The sequence below is a fragment of the Chenopodium album genome, chromosome 16 (assembly GCF_948465745.1).
Source record: "Chenopodium album chromosome 16, dcCheAlbu1.1, whole genome shotgun sequence".
Taxonomy (NCBI): domain Eukaryota; kingdom Viridiplantae; phylum Streptophyta; class Magnoliopsida; order Caryophyllales; family Amaranthaceae; genus Chenopodium; species Chenopodium album.
This window is the reverse complement of record NC_137849.1, coordinates 3001524-3022633: the sequence shown is the minus strand read 5'-3', so window position 1 is coordinate 3022633 and position 21110 is coordinate 3001524. Positions and strand designations below refer to the sequence as shown.

The window sequence follows — 21110 nt, the reverse complement described above, 5'->3', positions numbered from 1 at the left end:
GAATTTTTATTATGGTTCATATAATTTTTATTGATGCTATAAGCATGAGGAAGGAGCTATTTAAGTGTCTTTGTATACGAGGAATAAATTATATTTTGGTGCCTTAGTGCACTTAAGGTGTTTTCAACACCGAAGAATAGGATTTGTGGCGCATTATGCATTTAATGTATCTTTGACACCGAGGTAGATTTAAAAAGGGTTCAACATTAAATATTATGTGGTCACTAATTATTTAAGAATTAAATTGATATGTTTGATTGTTTGAATAATTATTGTGATTGTATGATTATGGTTTGAGAGTCATCACCAAGTTTAATAATATGTAAATAACGTAAAGTGAAAGAGATCACGCACCAAAACTCTTGGAACGTATACACCTTGAGTATGAACATATGGGGGGAGTTATGGGGTTTTATATTTAACCATAACTTCTACTGGGAGTACAGGACGCTGTATTTTCCTTTTATTACTATGCGCAGGAATTCCGCCACTTACGAGTGGTTCTTTTATATTGGCACGGTTAGCTCCCGTGTTAGTACCCCTTTATTGGGGTAGGTTAGGGGAAAACCCGTTCGATGCCTAATCAAGCTAAATAAATTATTTAGTGATTTATTCATAGAGTCATGCTGAATGTTGTATGCTTGTAAACAGGTGCAACAAGGTAAGTTGTGTAATGATAGGATGAAAGCATGTTAGTGTGTTTTATTTACGCGTATGTACTCAGCATTGCTGATTGTGTGTTTGTATGTTTGTTTGGCTTTGTCTTTACTTTGGCCCTACAACGACCCATTTCTAATGGCGAGTAGTAGGGACAAGTAGAGAGAAACTTTTCAGGTGATGAAGCATTTTCATGATGGGGCATGAGTGAAGAGCGAATCATGCTTAGTTTCCATAAGTTTACGATGTGGATTATTGCTTTGAATATTTTATTATTTTATTTGTGAGACTAACGCAAGGTTTTTAAGTATTGTTTGGTTTTAATAAGGGCCTATAATGGTTCCAAGTTGTAGGTTGACTTCGTTTTATTTTGGTTTGACTTTAATTCCGTTTGGTTGACTCTTAAGTTGAATTGTTTTGAATGTTTTTAAAGATAGTTTTCCGCTGTGTGTCTTTGATAATTGCCTTAGCCGTTTTCACGGTGGCGGTTATGTCTTAGATTTTCCTATTTTGAATTTTAAAAAGAGCAAAACAAGTATTTTAAAGAAAAGGAATTTCTAGGGTGTTACATTATAAATCGAAAAGATTTAAGGTTTAATTTTCAAACAGATAATCACAAAATTAATCTAGACATACAAATTACAAATTACAGCAGAAGGCCATAAATATTCAAATTATGTTGCTCTCTAATGCTTTTTGCTTATCAAGAACTTTAGATCTATCAATCCTTCATCTTACCCAGAAAAAAAAATGAAAATATTGAAATCGTTGGGCTTGTCGTCATCAATCTATCCGTTAGGACAACATTACTTGTAATTCGTGTGTAGAAACATAGAAGAAATAAGGGAAGGTGAGAATTGATGAATTAAACATGCAAGTAAAGATGGAGAAAGACAATTAGAGGGAAGGACGAGAGGAGAAACTGAGAAAGTCCTTGAGATTTTTTGTGAGGAGAGAGAAATTCTTAGAGGAAAGAGATAGAGAGAGGCGGATAGTTTAGGGTTTAGAGATTTTTGGTTTTGTCTTATTTTTATATACCGAGGCTGATTAAAGGAGACCGATGGGCTTAACATTTGGGCCTAAATTATAAACGAGACATATAAATCAGTAATATAATTCAGTTTAATTCGGTTTTTCGATTTTGAGAAGCCTAAAACCAAATCCAAACCGAAAAACCAAATTTCATTTTTTTTTTCAATCCAATCCAATCCGAATCAAAAAAATAATCCAATCCGAATTACTAATTCGGTTTGGATCGGTTTGGTTTTCGATTTTAATCCGTATTACTTTCACCCCTACACTTAATTGCTAAGAACTTCTCAAACTAAGCACTCCATATAAGCCTGTCCAACATCATGTGTCGCATTTCCTTGTTATATTCCATGGGAGATGGGGAGCTCCAAATCCAATGGATCTACAATTAATTCAATTACAACTATGCTCTAATGGCGGTTATCAACTCACAATTTTCCGTTACGTCTAACTCACTAACTTCATTATTCACCATTATGACAAGACAATACACAGGTGTCAAAATGTCCATGTCATGTACCTGGAAGTTATCACATTACCATGAATATGTATTTAGTGTTTTTTTTAAGGGACTTATACAAAAAAAAAATGATTAAAACTGTAGAATCCCATTATTTTGAAATACCATTTTAGAAATACAAGTGCATCATTTAGTGACAAAAATAAATAAATAAATAAACCAAAATTGCAAAATAAAATATCATTCAAAAGATCGAAAAGCACGTAAAATGAGAATAGAGAGAAAATTTATATCAGAGAATGTATCCATTGTGAAACAACATGATCCTATTCAATAATAATTAATTACGGAGTAAAACGCTAGGAGAATAATAACACAATCTTTGCCCCACATTAAGTAATAGAAACATACAAGTAAACATCATATAGTAAATATATTCCTACCTAATCTAAGAAGGTGAAGTAACCATAATTATAAACTATACTTTATCTTCCCCCACAAATTATAATCTCTACCAACCAAGATAATTACTATCCCTTCAAACAAAAAAAATTCTCCCCTAATCTAGTTTCCTTGATCACCAACCATCACAATAACAAAAATACTTCTTACACCGTAATAAACAGTTAATTACATGAAAAATCATTTGGGCCGTAAGTAACGGCCCGTAATGACCAAAACATAGAAAGAAATAAAAACACCCTCAAAAATCTCCTGTTCAATTTCTCACTCTTGTTTCTGGATTGTTTGTTTGTTTTTCCAAAGTTTGCAAAAAAATTTTATAATCTTTCTCCACTACTTCTACTACCTGATCACACAACAACAACAACAACAACAACAAAGTATAGAGTATCACCAAATCCCTATTTTCTCTCTCCTAAACTTTTTATTTCCAGTTATTGTTATTTATTATCCTCCATTTTTCTGCCATGGATCTACTTCTTCAAACCTCGATTTCCTGTTTCTAGATCTCCGATTTCCTGTCACAATTTCAAATTCGAATTTGTTGGTTTTTGATTTTTGAAATTTGTGATTGTTCATTTTTGATTTTTGTTGTTGTTGTTGATTGAGGATGAAGGTTCCGTGTTGTTCGGTGTGTCATACGAGGTACAACGACGAGGAACGAGCTCCATTGTTACTCCATTGCGGCCATGGATTCTGCAAAGAGTGTCTTTCTCGAATGTTCGCTTCATCGCTCGACAACTCTCTGTCATGCCCTCGTTGTCGCCATGTAACCCTAGTCGGGAACTCGGTCTCGGCTTTGCGGAAGAACTTCGCTCTTCTTGCGGTCACCGCTACGGGGAACTCGTCCTCGGATGATGACGTCAGCGATGGGGATGGTGACGTGGAGAATGATGAGTTTGAGGAGTACGAGGAGGATCGGAGGCGGAGCTCGAGCGCTTCGAGTTCCGGGGGGTGTTCGGTGGGGGGTGCGATTGAGCTGGCGAATCATGGGGAGTTGAAGTTTCTGCAGAGGATTGGGGAGGGGAAGAGGGCTGGGGTGGAAATGTGGAGTGCTACGTTGGCGGGCGGGGTTCGGGCTGGGGGCCGGTGTCGGCATAAGGTTGCGGTTAGGAAGGTTTCGATTACGGAGGAGATGGATGTGATGTGGGTGCAGAGTCAGTTGGAGAGTTTGAGGCAGGCGGCGATTTGGTGTAGGAATGTTTGTACCTTTCATGGGGTTATTAGAGGGGTTGATAGTTGTCTTAGTCTTGTAATGGATAAGTGTTATGGTTCTCTTCAATCGGCTATGCAGCGTAATGAGGGGAGGTTGACACTTGAGCAAATTCTCAGGTTCGGGTTTTTTCTTTTGTTGCAAACATTTTCTGATTGTAGATTGTTGATGGTTTTTTGATAATTGGGTTGGTGATTTTATTGTCAATGATTATGATTTGCTTAATTTCCTGAATTGTATGTTAATTACCTAGAAATGAAGATCTTCACTTATTTGTGATTTAGTCTTGAAGCTCAGGTTGGGACTTTTGAGAACATTGTGAATGTGAAACTGGGTGGTTGTTATAGGGGAAGAACTTGGTTATTAATGAGTGATGTTAGCCATGTTATCGATTCCTGTATCATAAGCATCTCTGAGTGTTGATATTCGTGGAGATTTTTTGATACTGCAATTAGCAGAAGCACTGAATGCAGCACAATGCAGTTCGTCTCTAATAAGAATGAAGCTGGCCTTTTTATAGGTTTCATGCAATCATGCCCCTCTTCTCATCTTCTGGCACTCTCTCACCGCTATTGCTGCTTTTAGCCAAAAACCTCTTCGTTTATATTCTGCCCCGATAAAATTAATTAATTTCCTTTTAAAAAGTTAGTACAAGTTGTGGGAAATGCACCTCCTCTCATCTCTGGCACTCTCTGCTTCTAGCCAAAACCCTCTTCGTTTATATTCTGCCACGACAACAATAATTTCCTTAACAAAAAACTTAGTACAAGTTGTGAGAAACGTAATGAATAGATATACTCCCTGTAGCCAGATTATTCATGAACTGCGCAATCTAATGGGTGATGGGTTTGATTGCACTACATTAGGATCAATCGTCTAGACTAGTTTATTCTTTATTGTCAATTAAATCTTATTGGGATGGCTATGCAGAAGCACTTCAAAGTAAAAAGATGGAAGTCATTTAATGGTTGTTTTTTTTTTGGGTTTCCTTTTGGTAGTTTTAGTCATTTTTTTTTTTTTTTTGGGGGGGGGGGGGGGTTATAGGTGGGGAGTTGGGTTAGGATTTAGTGGGCATGGAGGGGGAGGAATGTAATAGACTAGGTTTTGGACTTCATATTTCAAAATTAGTGAGGCATATGAACCAAGATGAAAGCTTGAATCTTTGATTGAAATGGCAAAAGGGTTACAAAATGATGGGTTGATTGCTTTAGGCTATTACTCTCTTTGATATCTTTAGGTTATCACTCTCTTTGTAACTTTAGGTTGTCACTCTCGTAGTAACTTTAGGTTACTACTCTATAACATAGTTCCTCACAATTCACACAAAAATCTACTGCCATGCTCAATGCTATCTGTACTCAAGCTTACTACTAAGGTTATCCTAGCAATTAAAATAGTTTGTCTCTATTACAAGTTTACAACAGAAGATCAGCCTATTCAATTCTTGTTGCTCTCCTCCTTAGTGGAACATAAATGAGTTTTGTCCATCAGTGCCTTGCTGTCATTTGCTTCCCGTTACACTTAGGTAGCAGCCCCATTGAGTCCATCACATGGAAGAGGAAAGGTAACCCTAATGGTTAATTATATTACATGGACATGGCTGAAACCTAGAAATACTTGTGTCATAACTGCATGAAACAATTTGGATTTGAAATCTGTTGTTGGAAACCTTGTCTTGTGACTGGACATGGAAACCAATTCAAGAGAGCAAATGGGGAAGAAAGAGGAAGAAGTTATATATACTCAGTGCTGCCTCAAGCGTCATCTCCAAGGCATCCCCAAAACTATAATTTGCTCACTTTTTCTTAAGAAATCATTACTTATTCTTGCTAAAAAAGATCAAACCACGTTAGAATATGTTTGGAAAGGTTTGCCTATGTAGTGGGCATGTGCTAGTCATTTGTGACGATGCACAATGTTGCAACAATAAGTGGTGGTTTGCATTAATTTAACCCTGAACATTGTTTCAACCTTGAAATTAAATTGTTCGTTGCTTCGATTAAGCATGCTTGGTGCTCGTCAAACCTTGTCTTCAGGCCCCTATTGTCTTTGTGCACTTTGAGCTATTTCCTCTTTTTTTACGTCGTTAAGTTCTAGGTATGTTTATTGTTTTGTCTTTCTCTTTTCCATGTTAGATACAATGCTTGTGTTAGATGTTAAATGATTTCGATTCTACAATCCAATTTGAAAACTACCTCTCAATTAATATTATGCTGTGTGTGTTTTTTTTTTTTTTTGGGGGGGGGGGGGGGGGGTTGGGAACAAATGGAAGTTTTTGGATATTTTATTTCACTTATGCCTTGTCGCTTTGCATGTCCAAATTAAGGTGATTTCTGACATTTATAATTTTGAACTTTGACAAGTTAGGCACTTGGAAATGTACCTAGTCAAGAACCAAGGTAACTAAAGCAATGGGATAGTGTGTAGGAGGGAGGAGGGGGGTTGGATAGTCTCAAATGGCAAGGATAAAAAGTCTTGATCTTTGAATATGTTGAGTGTAGTAAATAACATTGAATTTAGTGCCCCTGAATCATTTGGAAATGAGTTAAGGGGAAAGAATACAGATTTTCACTATTGTTGGATAGAAGTTAAAATAAGCATGGTTAATGTTTTATTTTCTTATAATTGTAATTGCTTTGACCAAAAATAAAATTCACTTTCCTTTAAAATTTAATTTTGTTCTCGGACTTTGTCATCTGTGTTTTGTATCAATGCGAGGATGTTTTTGGAACTCGCCCTCTTTAGATGAAATTTCATCATCTTTAGAGAGAGAGAACTTCTCCGAAGTTTCCTCTTCATTTTTATACCAAGGGTTACATCTTGATATACATGAACTTACCAACAAAGATTGATTTTTGAAATTAGGGAAGTAGTTGTTTTTGTTGGTGGTGGTGTGTGTTTGTTTCATTTTTTTTTAAAAAAATATACGAAGTATGTATTATGACTGTATTCAGTGTAAAGAGAAGACTGTCGAAATCTTTCTCTAATATATTTTGGTGCTTGAGTTGCATTCTTTCTTTTAAGAATAATGAATTCGCCCTTTGGATTTGATGTATTGATTGATGATTAACATGCTAATTTTTTTTGTGGGTACAAGGCTTGTGATAAAGTTAACAGAAATATTCTTTTTGAAGGGCACCAACTGCAGTTCACTATGATGCATGAAATCATTCTTTTCTATTGCATAGCTACTATGTTAGTTCACTTTGATGTGCTAAAACCCTTTTTTATTATTGCCCTCCTCCAAGCTCGCAACTTTAAGATAAACCATGCCTCTGTTTTGAAAAGTTTTCTGACATACAGCATGCCTCTGTTTTGGGTGTACTTTAGGCCTTGTTTTCTTTATCCAATTTTATGAATTTGAACTAATTTTACTTGCTAATACTAAATTTACTGATTAATTTTTACTATTGCGCTTGTTTATTTCTTAAGGGTGATACTTTTTTTCTTACTTCTTAATTAGACTATAGTAGTTTTATTGATTAAAACTGATTTTACCCACTTTTATGAATTTGAACTATAATATTAATTTTACTGATTTTTACTGTTGCACTAGTATTTTTTCTATTAAAGAGTTACTTTTTCCTTTACTATTAATTTGACTATTGTAGTTTTTATTGATTAAAATTGATTGATACAGTTTTTGACGGAAGAGAACAAAGTCTTAAGAGTTAGTGGTGGACCTTATCTTGTAAATAAAATAACTTAGGAAACAAAGAGAAAGACAAATAGGTTGAGGGTTATAGTCATTCTAACATTCTTTTTCTGCTGGATATTAATATATAGCTCCTTCATTCTTTTTTAGTTGACCTGCTTTATAGTTATGACTTTATGATAAAATGTAGTCATGTTGGATTTTGTTAGAATCATCTTAATTTATATTTACATGATATCGTCTTTTTAAAATATTACTTGTTAGTAATTAGAGATATTAATTGTTAACTTGTGCGTTGGCAAACTCAATCAATCAATCAAAGCCTTAATACCATAAGCGGGGTCGGCTACATGAACCAAATTTGATTATTCCGTGTAATCTTCAACAAAGATCCTTCTCCATCCCTTACGATCCAATGCCTCTTCATGCAAATCCATAAACTTCATATTCTTCCTAACTCCTTCCAACCAAGTCATTTTTGGTCTCCCTCTCCCTCGTTTATAAAGTTGTTGAACTTGTTGAACTTGGCAAAAGTGATAAAAAAATATGTTAACAAAAAAATAAAAGAGGAATTATGAAGTTGTACTCCTTTTTATCTTGTGTTTTTTGTTTCATAATTTTTTTTTTTAAATTTCTGTAAATATTTAATCACCCATTTGCCTTTCTCTCTTTCCACTATGTAATATGAAGTATATTGTTGGTTACATCCCTTTCATCATATATACCCTTTCCCTATGAACCAAGCACTACATTTCATTTATTCTAGCTAGACGGAAGGTATGGCATTATTGGCTATATTTGTAATCAGAAACTTATGGCTTGCACAGTTCAGTCCTTGTAGGCATAGTCATGCTTCTGGTGTTGTTTGTGTGGACTTAGAGTTGAAATTATTTTTTCTGAAATCTAAAAAAATTGCGTGTTTGAATATTTTAGATATGGAGCAGATATTGCCCGAGGAGTTGCTGAACTTCATGCTGCTGGCGTTGTTTGTATGAATTTAAAACCATCTAATATTCTTTTGGACGTGACTGGTCATGCGGTGGTCTCTGATTATGGACTTCCAGCAATCCTGAAAAAGCCAATATGCAGAAAAGCTCGAGCTGAAGGGGATTCGTCAATAATTCATTCTTGTATGGATTGCACGATGCTTAGTCCACATTATACGGCACCAGAGGCATGGGAGCCGGTTAGGAAATCATTGAACTTGTTTTGGGAAGAAGCTATAGGGATATCTGCAGAGTCTGATGCATGGAGTTTTGGATGCACCTTGGTGGAAATGTGCACTGGGACTGTTCCGTATGTACCATGTATCCATTTTTGATTGACTTTATATTCATGGTTTATCTATTAGCATGCTGGTCTTGTTTAGTTGAACACAGAATAACTTTTGATGTGTATCACCTATTATTGGCATCCAGTTGGGCAGGTCTGAGTGCTGAGGAAATTTATCGCACTGTTGTCAAGGCTCGAAGATTGCCTCCACAATATGCTAGTGTTGTTGGTGTCGGAATACCGAGGGAGCTGTGGAAGATGATTGGGGAATGCCTCCAGTTCAAACCATCTAAGCGCCCTACTTTCAGTGCAATGCTAGCCATATTTCTTCGTCATTTGCAGTCACTGCCTCGAAGCCCTCCTGCAAGTCCAGAAAAGTAAATATTTCTTATTTTTATTGTCTCATTCACCCCTCTTTTAAAAGTTTGTTAACCTTGTTTATCTCTTTCCCTCTTTTCATATGTGTGTGTACCTGCGACTGCATTGATCACTTCTGCTGTAATTTCTTCTTTTGGTGCTTTTCTTGTTTCTTCCTTAATTGGGTATTTTATCTTGTTCATGTACACTTGTAATGGCAAATTTCCAGCGATGTTGAAGCTTGTTCGACAAATTTAATTGAGCCGTCCCCAACATCTGTCTTGGAGGTGTACCCATATAACCCCAATCAACTGCATCAACTAGTTTCTGAGGGGGATTTGAATGGTGTAAGGTTGGTGCCCTGCTGATTATGAGGGCCGAATGGGCATTTTTGTCTATGTTCTGATTTTTGTTGCTGCATTTGCAGAAATTTTCTTGCGAAGGCTGCATCTGGGGCAGGAAGCAGTGCAGTGTCTTCGTTACTAGAAGCACAAAATAATGATGGGCAGACTGCACTCCACCTTGCCTGTAGAAGAGGGAGTTCTGAACTTGTTGAGGCTATTTTGGAGTACAAAGAGGCTGATGTAGATATTCTTGATAAAGATGGGGATCCTCCACTAGTCTTTGCTTTGGCAGCTGGATCTCCTGAGTGTGTTCGTGCCCTTATTAAAAGAAATTCTAATGTGAGATCTAGGTTAAGGGAAGGTTTTGGGCCTTCTGTAGTTCATGTTTGTGCATACCATGGTCAACCTGATTGCATGCGTGTACGTCTTCTATGATCTCTGTGATATTTTGTGGTTATGCCTCTTGCAGTTACTTTTGTTTGTTCTTCCATTCCTATGCATGGTTACTAACTTGATTGGGACTTCCTAATTCCTATATAATATTTGTTTACTATGGCAGGAATTATTATTAGCTGGGGCTGATCCTAATGCTGTCGATGATGAAGGTGAATCTGTGCTGCACAGAGCTGTTGCGAAGAAATATACAGACTGTGCTTTGATCCTATTGGAACATGGAGGCTCTAGATCAATGAGTGTTCCGAATTTAAAGGAGTTGACGTATGTATATCTCCACTGTGCTGCTCCAATTTTCATTCATGATTGTCTTTAGTTAAATTGAAGGTTTAACCCTAGCTAGCTTGGAAACGTACGTGGAAAAGTTGTTGTTCGAAAATATAGGATAGGGATATACTTTATTGGCATTATATATATGTGAAATATATCAAGCACAGAAAAATGCATGGGGGGAGGGTAATGTTCTGGCCCTTCTGGATACAGGAAACTGGAGGAAGCGCAATCAGAACATTTGGGTTATGCATAAACTTGCATTTACATCTGGTATAACATTTGCATGTTTTTGCTAAATACTCGAGATTCAAAATAGATCATGTGTTGTCTTGGGCCTTAGTTTAAAACTAGGGTTTGTAACATTAAATTGTAATGTGCTATAATGACCCCGAGGAACCTGATATAGGTCTAGGCAGTTTGTTCAAGTTTGCATGGTACATCATCGTTAAGTAGAGCAAGCTTTTAGGATTTAAATATGTTCTTAGAAGATATAGATTATTGTAGAATGTACCTGTAAATCTGTAATACTTAGTCTTGGTACTTGTGTAATTTTTTTGATAGTGTGCTATGTGTCCTTTTTGTACCCATATATCCCACTCACCCACATATTGTGGAGGTTTGAAAACTCTAGCTTTAGGGAGCTCGTTTATTAAGTGATTGTAAAATAGAGACTTTCATTTGTACGTAAGCTCACACAAAGAAATCATTCTCAAGGCATTATAGCACTTGTTTACCTCCACTCTCAAGCTTTACTTGTTGCATTATCCTCCCAAATAGCAATGGCTATAACTTGATTTGTTTTCCAATTAGAATGTGAAACAAGTGGCCCATATGCGTGTCTAAGTCTCTAAGGTGTTCAAACTTCAAAAATAGTCCTCGTTTGACTTGCAACTCTCTTGGTTATTGGGCATGGATGAAGTATAGGTTTTAATGTAAACTTTAATGGTCGCTAAAGGGCTCCAAAAGAATGTTGGGAGGTACTTAAAATGCAATGATAAGCCCCCTTTTTATTTTTATTTTTTTATTTTTTTTGGGGGGTGATGTTGTATGAGATAGGAGCAGCATTCGGAAACTCCCATTCTTTTTGCAGGAAAAATTTGGGCTATTAAATGAAGACAATGGCTTAGTATCATTTCGATGTTGCTTTTATATAGTCACTGTCTGTATATCCAAGTAGCTTACTCATGGTTATACTCGAGGGGGATTAGGTTGCACCATTTTTAATTAGTGACAACAAACTTACCTCTTTTAACTACAAAATCAAGAGAGTGAAGGATAGCTCAATTGGTTAAGTTAAAGCTTCCCTCCTGATTCTTGGTGATCATGGGATTGATTCTCATCACTCGCCCTTGTGGCTCTCTAAACACCCAAAAAAAAAAAAACTACAAAATCAAATATTTTCTATCTCTCCAGCCCAAAAAAGTCTCGGTCTAAAAGTATGAACTTGATTAGACAGTAAACTATAGTTTCAGACTTATGATTCTTTAGCGGTAGTTTTTATATATACTTTATGATAGTTGCTTTTTTATGAATTAGCTATTATAGTTTATAAAAGAGTGATAAGTTTTTTCCTCAATTATTTTGAAGGTGATGTTGCTTCCATTTTTGCCAGTTCATGAATTCGTTACATTCCCTCTTTTATCCATAATTCTGTGAAGAACCTTTTACACTTCTACCCTTCCTGTACTCTCTTCCCTACTTTATCTTACACAACGCCCACTTAAAAAACTCCATAATTTTTTACATAGACCTCATTTACTAGACTACCTCAAATACTTCTATTTTCACATGGCCTACTTGCGTTGTCTTTCTCCCACCCGCCTTTACCTTTGTGCAAATTGTAACTGAAACTAACTCAAAGAATCAAAGGTTATTAATTAGAGAGATCAGCCAAGGCAATATAAGAAGCACGATGTGGTGGTATTAATTATTATTCTTTCAGCTAATTAACTTGTAAAGGTTGCTTAAAACCGTTGTTGTTGCAGCGAGTTGTGCCTTTCAATTTTGAAGATATTGTCAAATTAAATTGGATTAACTTGGTTAGATGATTTCTGATATATTATTAAGTCATTTATGCTTATTATCTATAGAGAGAGGGAAGTGGGACAAAGTTCTAAAGATAATTGCACTATCTGTTGATTCTGTAAGAACTTTAAATTACAACAGTGGGATTAGAAACATGATACATAGATCACCCCCTTCTAATTGAATTACAATAGTGGGATTAGAAACATGATGCAGTATTTTTTGCAGCATCATGCATGTGAATATGTGATAAAGACATTTTGCTCAATCCTGTGCTGTTATGATTTCATTCTTCCACAAGTATTGTTTCTCTGTAACTAACACAGTAATGTCACAGACCCTTGCACCTTTGTGTAGCAACATGGAATGTAGCTGTTGTGAGAAGATGGGTTGAAGTTGCTACTACCGAGGAGATAGCTGATGCAATCAATATATCAAGCTCATCTGGTACAGCCTTGTGTATGGCTGCAGCTGCTAAGAAATACCATGAAAAAGGTGCACTTAGAAAGAGTTTTTTTTTTTTAATTACTATGGAGTGTTGCTCATTATTAATAGCCAGCCATGCTGGCTACATATCTGAATAGTTTTTTTTTTTTTTTTTTTTTTTTTTTTTTTTTTTTTTTGGAGTACTCCCTCTGTTCCCAAAAGGAGGTCACATTTGGTGGTTTTACATTGTTACTTCCTCCGTTCCTAAAAGAGGGTTACATTTGCCTGTTTTGGCGTTCCCCTTTAATGGTTACGTTTCAATTATTCTTTAATTAAAATAATAAATTTTTTTTTTTACACATTTTCCTCATACTTACATATATTCCATACAACTATCCCCATTTATCAAAATATTTACATATTTCTAATGCAACTTTTCCTGTTTACAAAAATATTTACCTACTCTCAATACAAATATTCCTATTTTCAAAGTTAATTTAGCTTTGAAAATAGGAATATTTGCATTGAAATTAGGTAAATATTTTTGTATACAGGAGTAGTTGCATTGGGAGTATGTAAATATTTTGATGCATGGATAATATGTATGTACGTATGAGGGAAATATATAAAAAAATGATTATTATAATCTAGCAAATAATTGAAATGTAACTATTAAGAGGAACGCTTAAATGGCAAGCGTAACCCTCTCTCAAGAACAGAGGGAGTAGCGTTCTTTCTTGTTTCATAAAATATCCATTAATAAAGATATTCTTTGAAGAACTAAGTAGCTTTATGCTGTTGTTGCGGAACAATTTACATAATGCAAATTAATAATTTTATTTCCCCTTGTGGAGCTTTTGTGAACAGTGAGCTTGATAAGACTTTAAAGGAATTCTGTGGCTCGTGGGTTGCTCCACATTTCCTCTGTTCTATATATATGCAATGGACTTACGTAAGGGGGAGAGAATTTTAGGCACTCTCCTTTAGTTAGTTATGGGTAGCTTATTCGTTTGGGAGTTTGTCTGGAAATATTTCTTCTAATAGAGAAGATTAAGAGGGGGGGGGGGGGGGTGATGAGGATTGAGGCAAGGTATTTTGAATTTTGTTGAATGTTTTGCTAGCATGTAGGTTGCTAATTGGGAGTGAACCAGGCCACTCAAAAGCTTGGTAACTATTCTTAATTATTTCTAGTAATTCTAGTTTATTAATCAATTAATATCTTCTGCATCAATTACTTAGCTATGTTAAGTTGTAGCAAAAATATTGCACATTTACTTTTTAAGGAAGTTATCAAAAATATTACATCATACCTCTTTTAGGAAATCCGAAATCCTATATCTCCTTAAACACTGCAAGTATCTGCAAGTATCCAATATATTCATACGAACATTTTCTAACTTCCTTACTTGGGTTTTGTTGGTAATTCACATGGTTTTGGGGTCCCTTCTCAACCTTTTCCTACTTTCTTTGCCTCCCCCTATGGTGCATTCTAATAGAACATAGGAAATAAATTATTTTTTACCTGAGTTTTCCTGTCTGCTGTCTGTCTTCTTTTGTTGTTTTCATGTCTCTTGTTCACTTTTGGTATTCTCTACCTGTAATTTATTTAGAAAATCCTTGTGTTTCTCTTTCTTATTAATTTTTTAAAAGGTTATGGCGGCGACCTTTTGAACCGAGTTGTTTCTGATCACAATCACATGCTTTTCTACATCAGTTATCTACATGATATTAGATTGTGCTGCATTCCAGCTTTTTTCTGTTTAATTGTTGTTGCATGTTACTATTACCTACTACTGGTATCCATATCACAACATGTCTGCCAACGTATGCACTTATCTTTCATCCTTTTCCCATTAGCTGCACATTGAAAATTTGGTTTTCTGGTGTTGCTTATCTATTGAATGAAAATGCACCAGGAATCCCAGCCTTGTCTTTCCATTTCTTGCATTTGTTGGCATCGCCAGTTCAATCTATGTTTTTAATATCTCCTTTCTTAGCTTAATTTGTGATTGCTTCAAAGCGAACGTGGTTAGTCAGATTTCACTTTTCTGTTATAAACCACCCCAGAGACCCCTTCCCCGTCCAAAAACAAAAAAGGCATAAAGTAGGGAAAAAATGTAACTAAATTTTTTTTTTTTCCCCTGTATGATCTTGACTCTGCTATTCTTTTGGAGTCCTCTTAGGATTTTAAGGTGTTCTGAGCTTGGTGAAAATTATTTGTTGTTTAGAGGGAAGAGAATTGGTGCGACTATTACTTGCTGCTGGAGCTGACCCAACTGCCCAAGATGATCAACAGAGAACTGCTTTGCATACAGCTGCTATGGCTAATGATGTGGAGATGGTGCAGGTGACAAGTTTATTTTTTATTTTTTTATTTTTTTATGTGCTTCAAACTCAGGGAAAGGCATTAGTGTTTGTCATAGTGGTACTAGACTTCTATTACTTGTTCGCTGACTAGGCAACTGTTAATGAGAAATTGGAGTGGAAAACCATCACGAGGAAAACAAATTTGGAGCCCTGTCAAACTCTGTACTGTGTAGATGTTGCTTGCTGGAAATGGTTGCGAAGATTACATTTATGCAGTTTTAGACTACTAAATATGGAAAATAATTGTATCAGAAGTTAGCATGATCAACTGAATGTACTTTCAGTGCCTCACATACTTTCACAATGGCAGGATATATCATAAAGGTTTAGCATTCCTGAACTATATTGCTTGCTCATATATATTTTCAATCTTTTTGCAGATCATTCTGGATGCTGGAGTTGATGTCAACATCCGTAATGTGCACAACACAGTACCTCTTCATGTGGCTTTGGCTCGAGGTGCAAAATCTTGCATTGGGCTCCTGCTGTCGGCTGGAGCGGACTATAATTTCCAGGTTCTGCTCACGTCTTGCTACAGTATTAGTGGAAATAGTGAACTATGTGATGATTCTATCTTTCCTAAAGTGTAGCACATTGGTCGCATGCATGAAAAATATTTACTTATCCAGTTATCTCCTCTCATATCACCTTGCTCCCCTACCTTCCCACGAAAATAATTTTTTGCTTTAGGTTTGACTTTTGGTCTTGTGGATGTCTCTTGACAAAAACATTATTTTTTAATGTAACATTAGGGTCGATCCATCACCTGATGAGAAACCTTTCTAAGATCTATTGTAGGAATCTGATTTCGGCAACCTCAATAATTTACCAAGGGATATATTTAAATCTCTGTTAGTCTATGACTTATTTTTTTCTCTTGTATCTTGTGTCCGTTGGGATGTTTATCAGATTAGTATTTTCCTTATCTTCAGGATGATGAAGGTGATAATGCTTTCCACATAGCAGCTGATGCAGCTAAGATGATTCGTGAAAACCTCGAATGGATTATTCATATGCTAAAGTGTCCAGATGCTGCCGTTGATCTGAGGAACCACAGGCAAGTGCTAAATGCTTTGAATCTCATCACTATGATTTTGTTCCCTTCCTATTTTATGTTTCTTTTCTTATCTAGTGCTGTATGATGCTTATTGCCAATAGTAAAAGATTGATATAACCAGATGTTCTTTACCTTGTCAATTCATAGACTAGTATATAGTCTGGTTAAAGTTGAACTAGTCAAGAATATGTGTTATGAGTATTACTTATGCGGTATTGCATGTTTTGTGATGGATAACAGTGGTAAGACTTTAAAAGACTTTTTAGAGGCCCTTCCTCGAGAATGGATTTCTGAAGATCTGATGGAGGCACTTTTGGATAAGGGGGTTCAACTGTCTCCTACAATGTAAGCATTGTAAATTCCAAGAGCACAATTCTGACCATCTTTTTCTATCCTTCTAATTGTTAAATCTATCTGTTAATTGTTTTATGTAGTTATTTAGCTGGTGATTGGGTGAAATTTAGAAGAAGTGTCACTGCTCCAAAGTATGGTTGGCAAGGTGCAACACAGATGAGTGTTGGTTTTGTACAGAGTATTCCTGACAAGGATCACTTGATAATATCATTTTGTACCGGAGAGGCTTGTGTTTTGGTGAATGAAGTTATAAAAGTAATTCCATTAGACAGGGGACAGCATGTGAAACTTAAACAAGATATCAAGGAACCAAGGTTAGTGACAGTGGTATTATTTCTGTTAGATTTTTCTTACATTATACATGGGTGCAAATATTTTCAAGAATTTTGCTCATTGATTACCTTAAAATGCTCATTCTTTGACTGTAATTTTCAATACAAGTGTAATTTATGTTTTAGGTTTGGTTGGCGGGGCCACTCACGCGACAGCATAGGAACTGTACTTTGTGTTGATGATGATGGGATATTGCGGGTTGGATTTCCGGGGGCCTCCAGAGGATGGAAGGCTGATCCTGCTGAGATGGAAAGAGTAGAAGAATACAAGGTTGGGGACTGGGTTCGTATACGCCCATCTCTTACCACAGCCAAACATGGCTTGGGTGCTGTAACACCAGGCAGTATTGGTATAGTATATTGTATAAGGCCTGATAGTAGTTTGTTGCTGGAATTAAGTTACCTTCCAAATCCGTGGCATTGTGAGCCAGAAGAGGTTGAGCATGTTGAACCTTTCAGGGTAAGTAGAATCTTTCTTAGCAATTGGTTTTTGTTATCTTTTGCTTTTTCTTGTTTCAATTGTTAATTAATCTGTTTGGTATTTCCTTAGATTGGTGACCGGGTATGTGTAAAACGTTCAGTTGCCGAACCAAGATATGCTTGGGGGGGTGAAACTCATCATAGTGTGGGAAGAATAAGTGAGATAGAGAGTGATGGCCTCATAATTATTGAAATTCCCAACCGGCCAATACCTTGGCAAGCTGATCCTGCTGACATGGAAAAAGTGGAGGATTATAAGGTAACTTCTTTTCAATTTGTGATGATATGTACTTGTCAGCTATCTACTAGTGTTTCAGTCCTTCTGCATAATTGCAGGTACGAGATTGGGTTAGAGTTAAAGCTTCAGTCTCATCTCCCAAATACGGATGGGAAGATGTCAACAGAAATAGCATTGGAGTTATCCATAGCCTAGAGGAAGATGGTGACATGGGTGTTGCCTTTTGCTTTAGAAGCAAGCTCTTTACTTGTTCTGTGACCGATATGGAGAAGGTGGCTCCTTTTGAAGTTGGGCAAGAGATTCATGTGATGCAATCTATTTCTGTTCCTCGGCTTGGATGGTCTAATGAATCTCCAGCTACTGTTGGGAAAATTGTGCGAATTGACATGGATGGAACATTAAATGTAAGAATATTTCTCCATCCCTTTTAATTTATTTTTGTCGACTACAATAGTTTGTATATAAATTAGAAGGAGTTTTATACACCCTTGAAGGAAACAGATTTTCACGTGGACTTGATTCACTTTTATTTAAAATTTGTGATTTTTTTGTGTTTAGCTTTTAAAGTAGACTATGATCTGAAAGCATGCATGCCCCACTCATATAAAAACGGATGGTGCTGTAGAGGAGGTTGTACTTTCAGGATTTACTTGAATTGGATATATATCATTTTGTTGGCAGTGTGCCAATGGCAATACTTGCTGATGGTAAAGTAGCTCATTGACCGTTTAGAGTTTTGATCAGTAAAACAATTCATGCTTACTATCTTTTCGGTAAATAGAACAGGGCCTATGCTGCTCCTTTCTTGGCAATTTACCTTCAACCATGTCCAGTTTCTTAGCCCTTCCACTGCCTTGCTTAATTATTTGATGACATATCTTGCTGGCAATGAGTTGAATTGCAGCAAACAGTTAAATAAAAGCTTGTGATATTGTTACTCAAGAAAATCCAATCACTTCACGAACTTGTAAAAATGAATTCCCCTTTGGCCTAAAAAAAGAAGAAAGAATATTAGAAGCTTTTATTGGAATTTGGCGGAATCTACAGCAATATGTCATTCAGCGCACCCAATACTGTTGTTGCTGTGATGCTACTCTCTGTACCAAAGCTATTGTTAATGTTATATAGGGCCAAAATTTCTAAATTTCTTCCAACTTGATAAACATTCAATTAAAAATTATATTAGTTATCGGAAAGATGCATTCTGTTTTACATAAAATTATTTTTCAGTTTCTTTGACAGTCGTAATACGTTTTGCTTTTATGCTTTCTTAACATGTATATATTCAGCATATTATTATTGAGTGAGCATGATACAGTGCTAATTGATTATTTATAAGTACGGTTCGGTTCAAATGGTTTAACTGCCTGCATTTTTTCCTGGCCTTGTTAATCCTGTACATCGTAGGAGCTCAAGTATTTGTATCAATGCAGGTGAAGGTAGCTGGCAGATCCAGCCTCTGGAGAGTTTCTCCTGGAGATGCTGCCTGTCTGTCAGGTTTTGAAGTTGGTGATTGGGTGAGATCAAAACCCATCTTGGGAGCTAGGCCAAGTTATGACTGGAGCAGTATAGGAAAGGAAGGTGTAGCAGTTGTTCATAGTGTACAAGATAATGGTTATTTAGAGCTGGCTTGTTGCTTCCGTAAAGGAAAGTGGCATGCTCATGACACAGACATGGAGAAGATCCCAAGTCTCAAGGTTGGGCAGTATGTGAAATTCCGTGCTGAACTAACAGAGCCAAGATGGGGCTGGAGAGGAGCCAATTCGAAATCCCGAGGCATTATTACCAGTGTTCATGCTGATGGAGAAGTAAGGGTAGCATTTTTTGGCTTGCCAGGGCTCTGGAGAGCAGATCCTGCTGACTTGGAGATTGAGGCAGTGTTTGATGTTGGTGAGTGGGTGAGATTGAAGGATGGTGCTGGAAATTGGAAATCTATTGGCCCGGGCAGTATAGGGGTTGTACAGGGACTAGGATATGAGGGTGATGAATGGGATGGAACTGTTTCTGTTGGTTTCTGTGGAGAGCAAGAAAAATGGGTGGGACTCATTTCTCATCTTGAGAAGGTTAATAAGCTAATGCTTGGACAAAAAGTACGAGTAAAATTCTCAATCAAGCAGCCAAGGTTTGGCTGGTCAGGTCACAGCCATGCTAGTGTCGGGAAAATAACATCAATTGATGCAGACGGCAAGCTAAGAATTTATACACCTGCTGGTTCAAAGGCTTGGATGCTGGATCCATCTGAAGTTGAGGTGGTCGAGGAGGAGGAGATCCATATCGGAGACTGGGTTAAGGTTAAGGAATCGGTGACAAATCCAACACACCAATGGGGAGAGGTGACTCCTTCCAGCATTGGTGTCGTACACCGCATGGATGAAGGACAGCTTTGGGTTGCATTCTGCTTCTTGGAAAGGCTTTGGATTTGCAAGGCTTCAGAAATGGAAAAAATTAGGCAGTTCAGGGTTAGGGACAAAGTGAAAATTAGAGAAGGGCTGGTGGCCCCGCGCTGGGGATGGGGGATGGAAACTCATGCGAGCAAGGGAGAAGTTGTGGGGGTTGATGCTAATGGGAAGTTGAGGATAAAGTTTAGATGGAGAGAAGGAAAACCATGGATTGGAGATCCTGCTGATATAGTTCTTGATGAAACCTAGAAAAGTGTGGAGAAGGTAGCAATAGAATTTATGTCACCGGCAGCTAATGGGAAGTTTGGCCTCTCAATTTTTACGGAGAGTTTCAAATGCATCCTGCTATTGCCGTGCATCATCCAGTATATGCTCATTAGCATGTCATCTTTATATGGATGATGCATCATTGGCGGAAGTTATTGTTAAATAAAGAGGGAATGGTTGATGAGCAAGCAAAGGCATGGGCAGTTGGCTTATTTCACTGTTGTTTACTGGTAAATACACGAGGCAAAGGGAAGTAGCAGTATACCATTTGTATTGCATTATTTTATGTCAATAGTCCCTTTGAGCTTCAGGGTAAATATATATATATATATATATATATATATATATATATATATATATATATATATATATATATAATTGGTACGGAAATTTTGTACAAATTAGTTGCCATGATCGAGTTATTGGCCTTCTCTTGTGTTGGTGTTTTATTTTGATAGGTTTTTATCAGTTGTGGTTCTTGTACAACACTGTATGTTCTCCAGCCTTAACAGATCCGGTTTTCGGTAAGATAATGTGGGGATGACAGCAATAAGTTTATTCCCCTCCGTTTTTTTTTTCTGTTTGCAACAATTATATTACTTATAATTCGAGAGAGGTGGGGGAAAATTGGGTGGACGGGATGCTTGTATATGCATACCTTAGAGCTAGGGTTTACAGTATCGGAAACTGTTGTGAATGAAATGGGATTAAGGATTGGTAAAATGTAAGATCAGGTAACATGGAAGAGAATCAGTAATTTAGCTTCTTAAGAGACTTGATAAATTAATACGAAGTGTAAGCCGAGGCAAATAAAACAAAAGTCAAGGAGGTGATTTAGTAATTAATCAATACCACGTATTTTGGTATTTTACAGACTTACTATTGATGTGAATGTATTTCAAATATCTTTAATCTCATAGTAGCAAAAATTAGAAAAATTACATAGTAATAAAGAACTCATTTCCCGTCAAAAAAAAAGTGCTCATT

The 21110-nt window shown here is 36.6% G+C and overlaps 1 protein-coding gene across 1 annotated transcript; it reads left to right on the top strand.

The window, feature by feature from the left end:
• The first annotated feature begins 2900 nt into the window (after nt 1-2900).
• Nucleotides 2901-20902, top strand: LOC145586074 (E3 ubiquitin-protein ligase KEG-like). The gene is made up of 16 exons (XM_081642801.1): nt 2901-3943; nt 8413-8775; nt 8898-9128; nt 9338-9460; nt 9536-9872; nt 10012-10169; nt 12541-12698; nt 14858-14976; nt 15377-15511; nt 15929-16053; nt 16294-16398; nt 16488-16721; nt 16866-17199; nt 17290-17478; nt 17556-17861; nt 18891-20902. The coding sequence occupies exons 1-16, from the start codon at nt 3222-3224 to the stop codon at nt 20103-20105; spliced, it is 4854 nt and encodes a 1617-aa protein (XP_081498927.1). The 5' UTR covers nt 2901-3221; the 3' UTR covers nt 20106-20902.
• Nucleotides 20903-21110: the final 208 nt, after the last annotated feature.

Bases quoted from the DNA above. Each gene is read 5' to 3' on its own strand.
- LOC145586074 (XM_081642801.1), top strand. From the start codon at position 3,222: ATGAAGGTTCCGTGTTGTTCGGTGTGTCATACGAGGTACAACGACGAG. The intron at 17,200-17,289 runs GTAAGTAGAATC...GTATTTCCTTAG, and splicing joins AGCATGTTGAACCTTTCAGG to ATTGGTGACCGGGTATGTGT. The intron at 17,862-18,890 runs GTAAGAATATTT...GTATCAATGCAG, and splicing joins ACATGGATGGAACATTAAAT to GTGAAGGTAGCTGGCAGATC.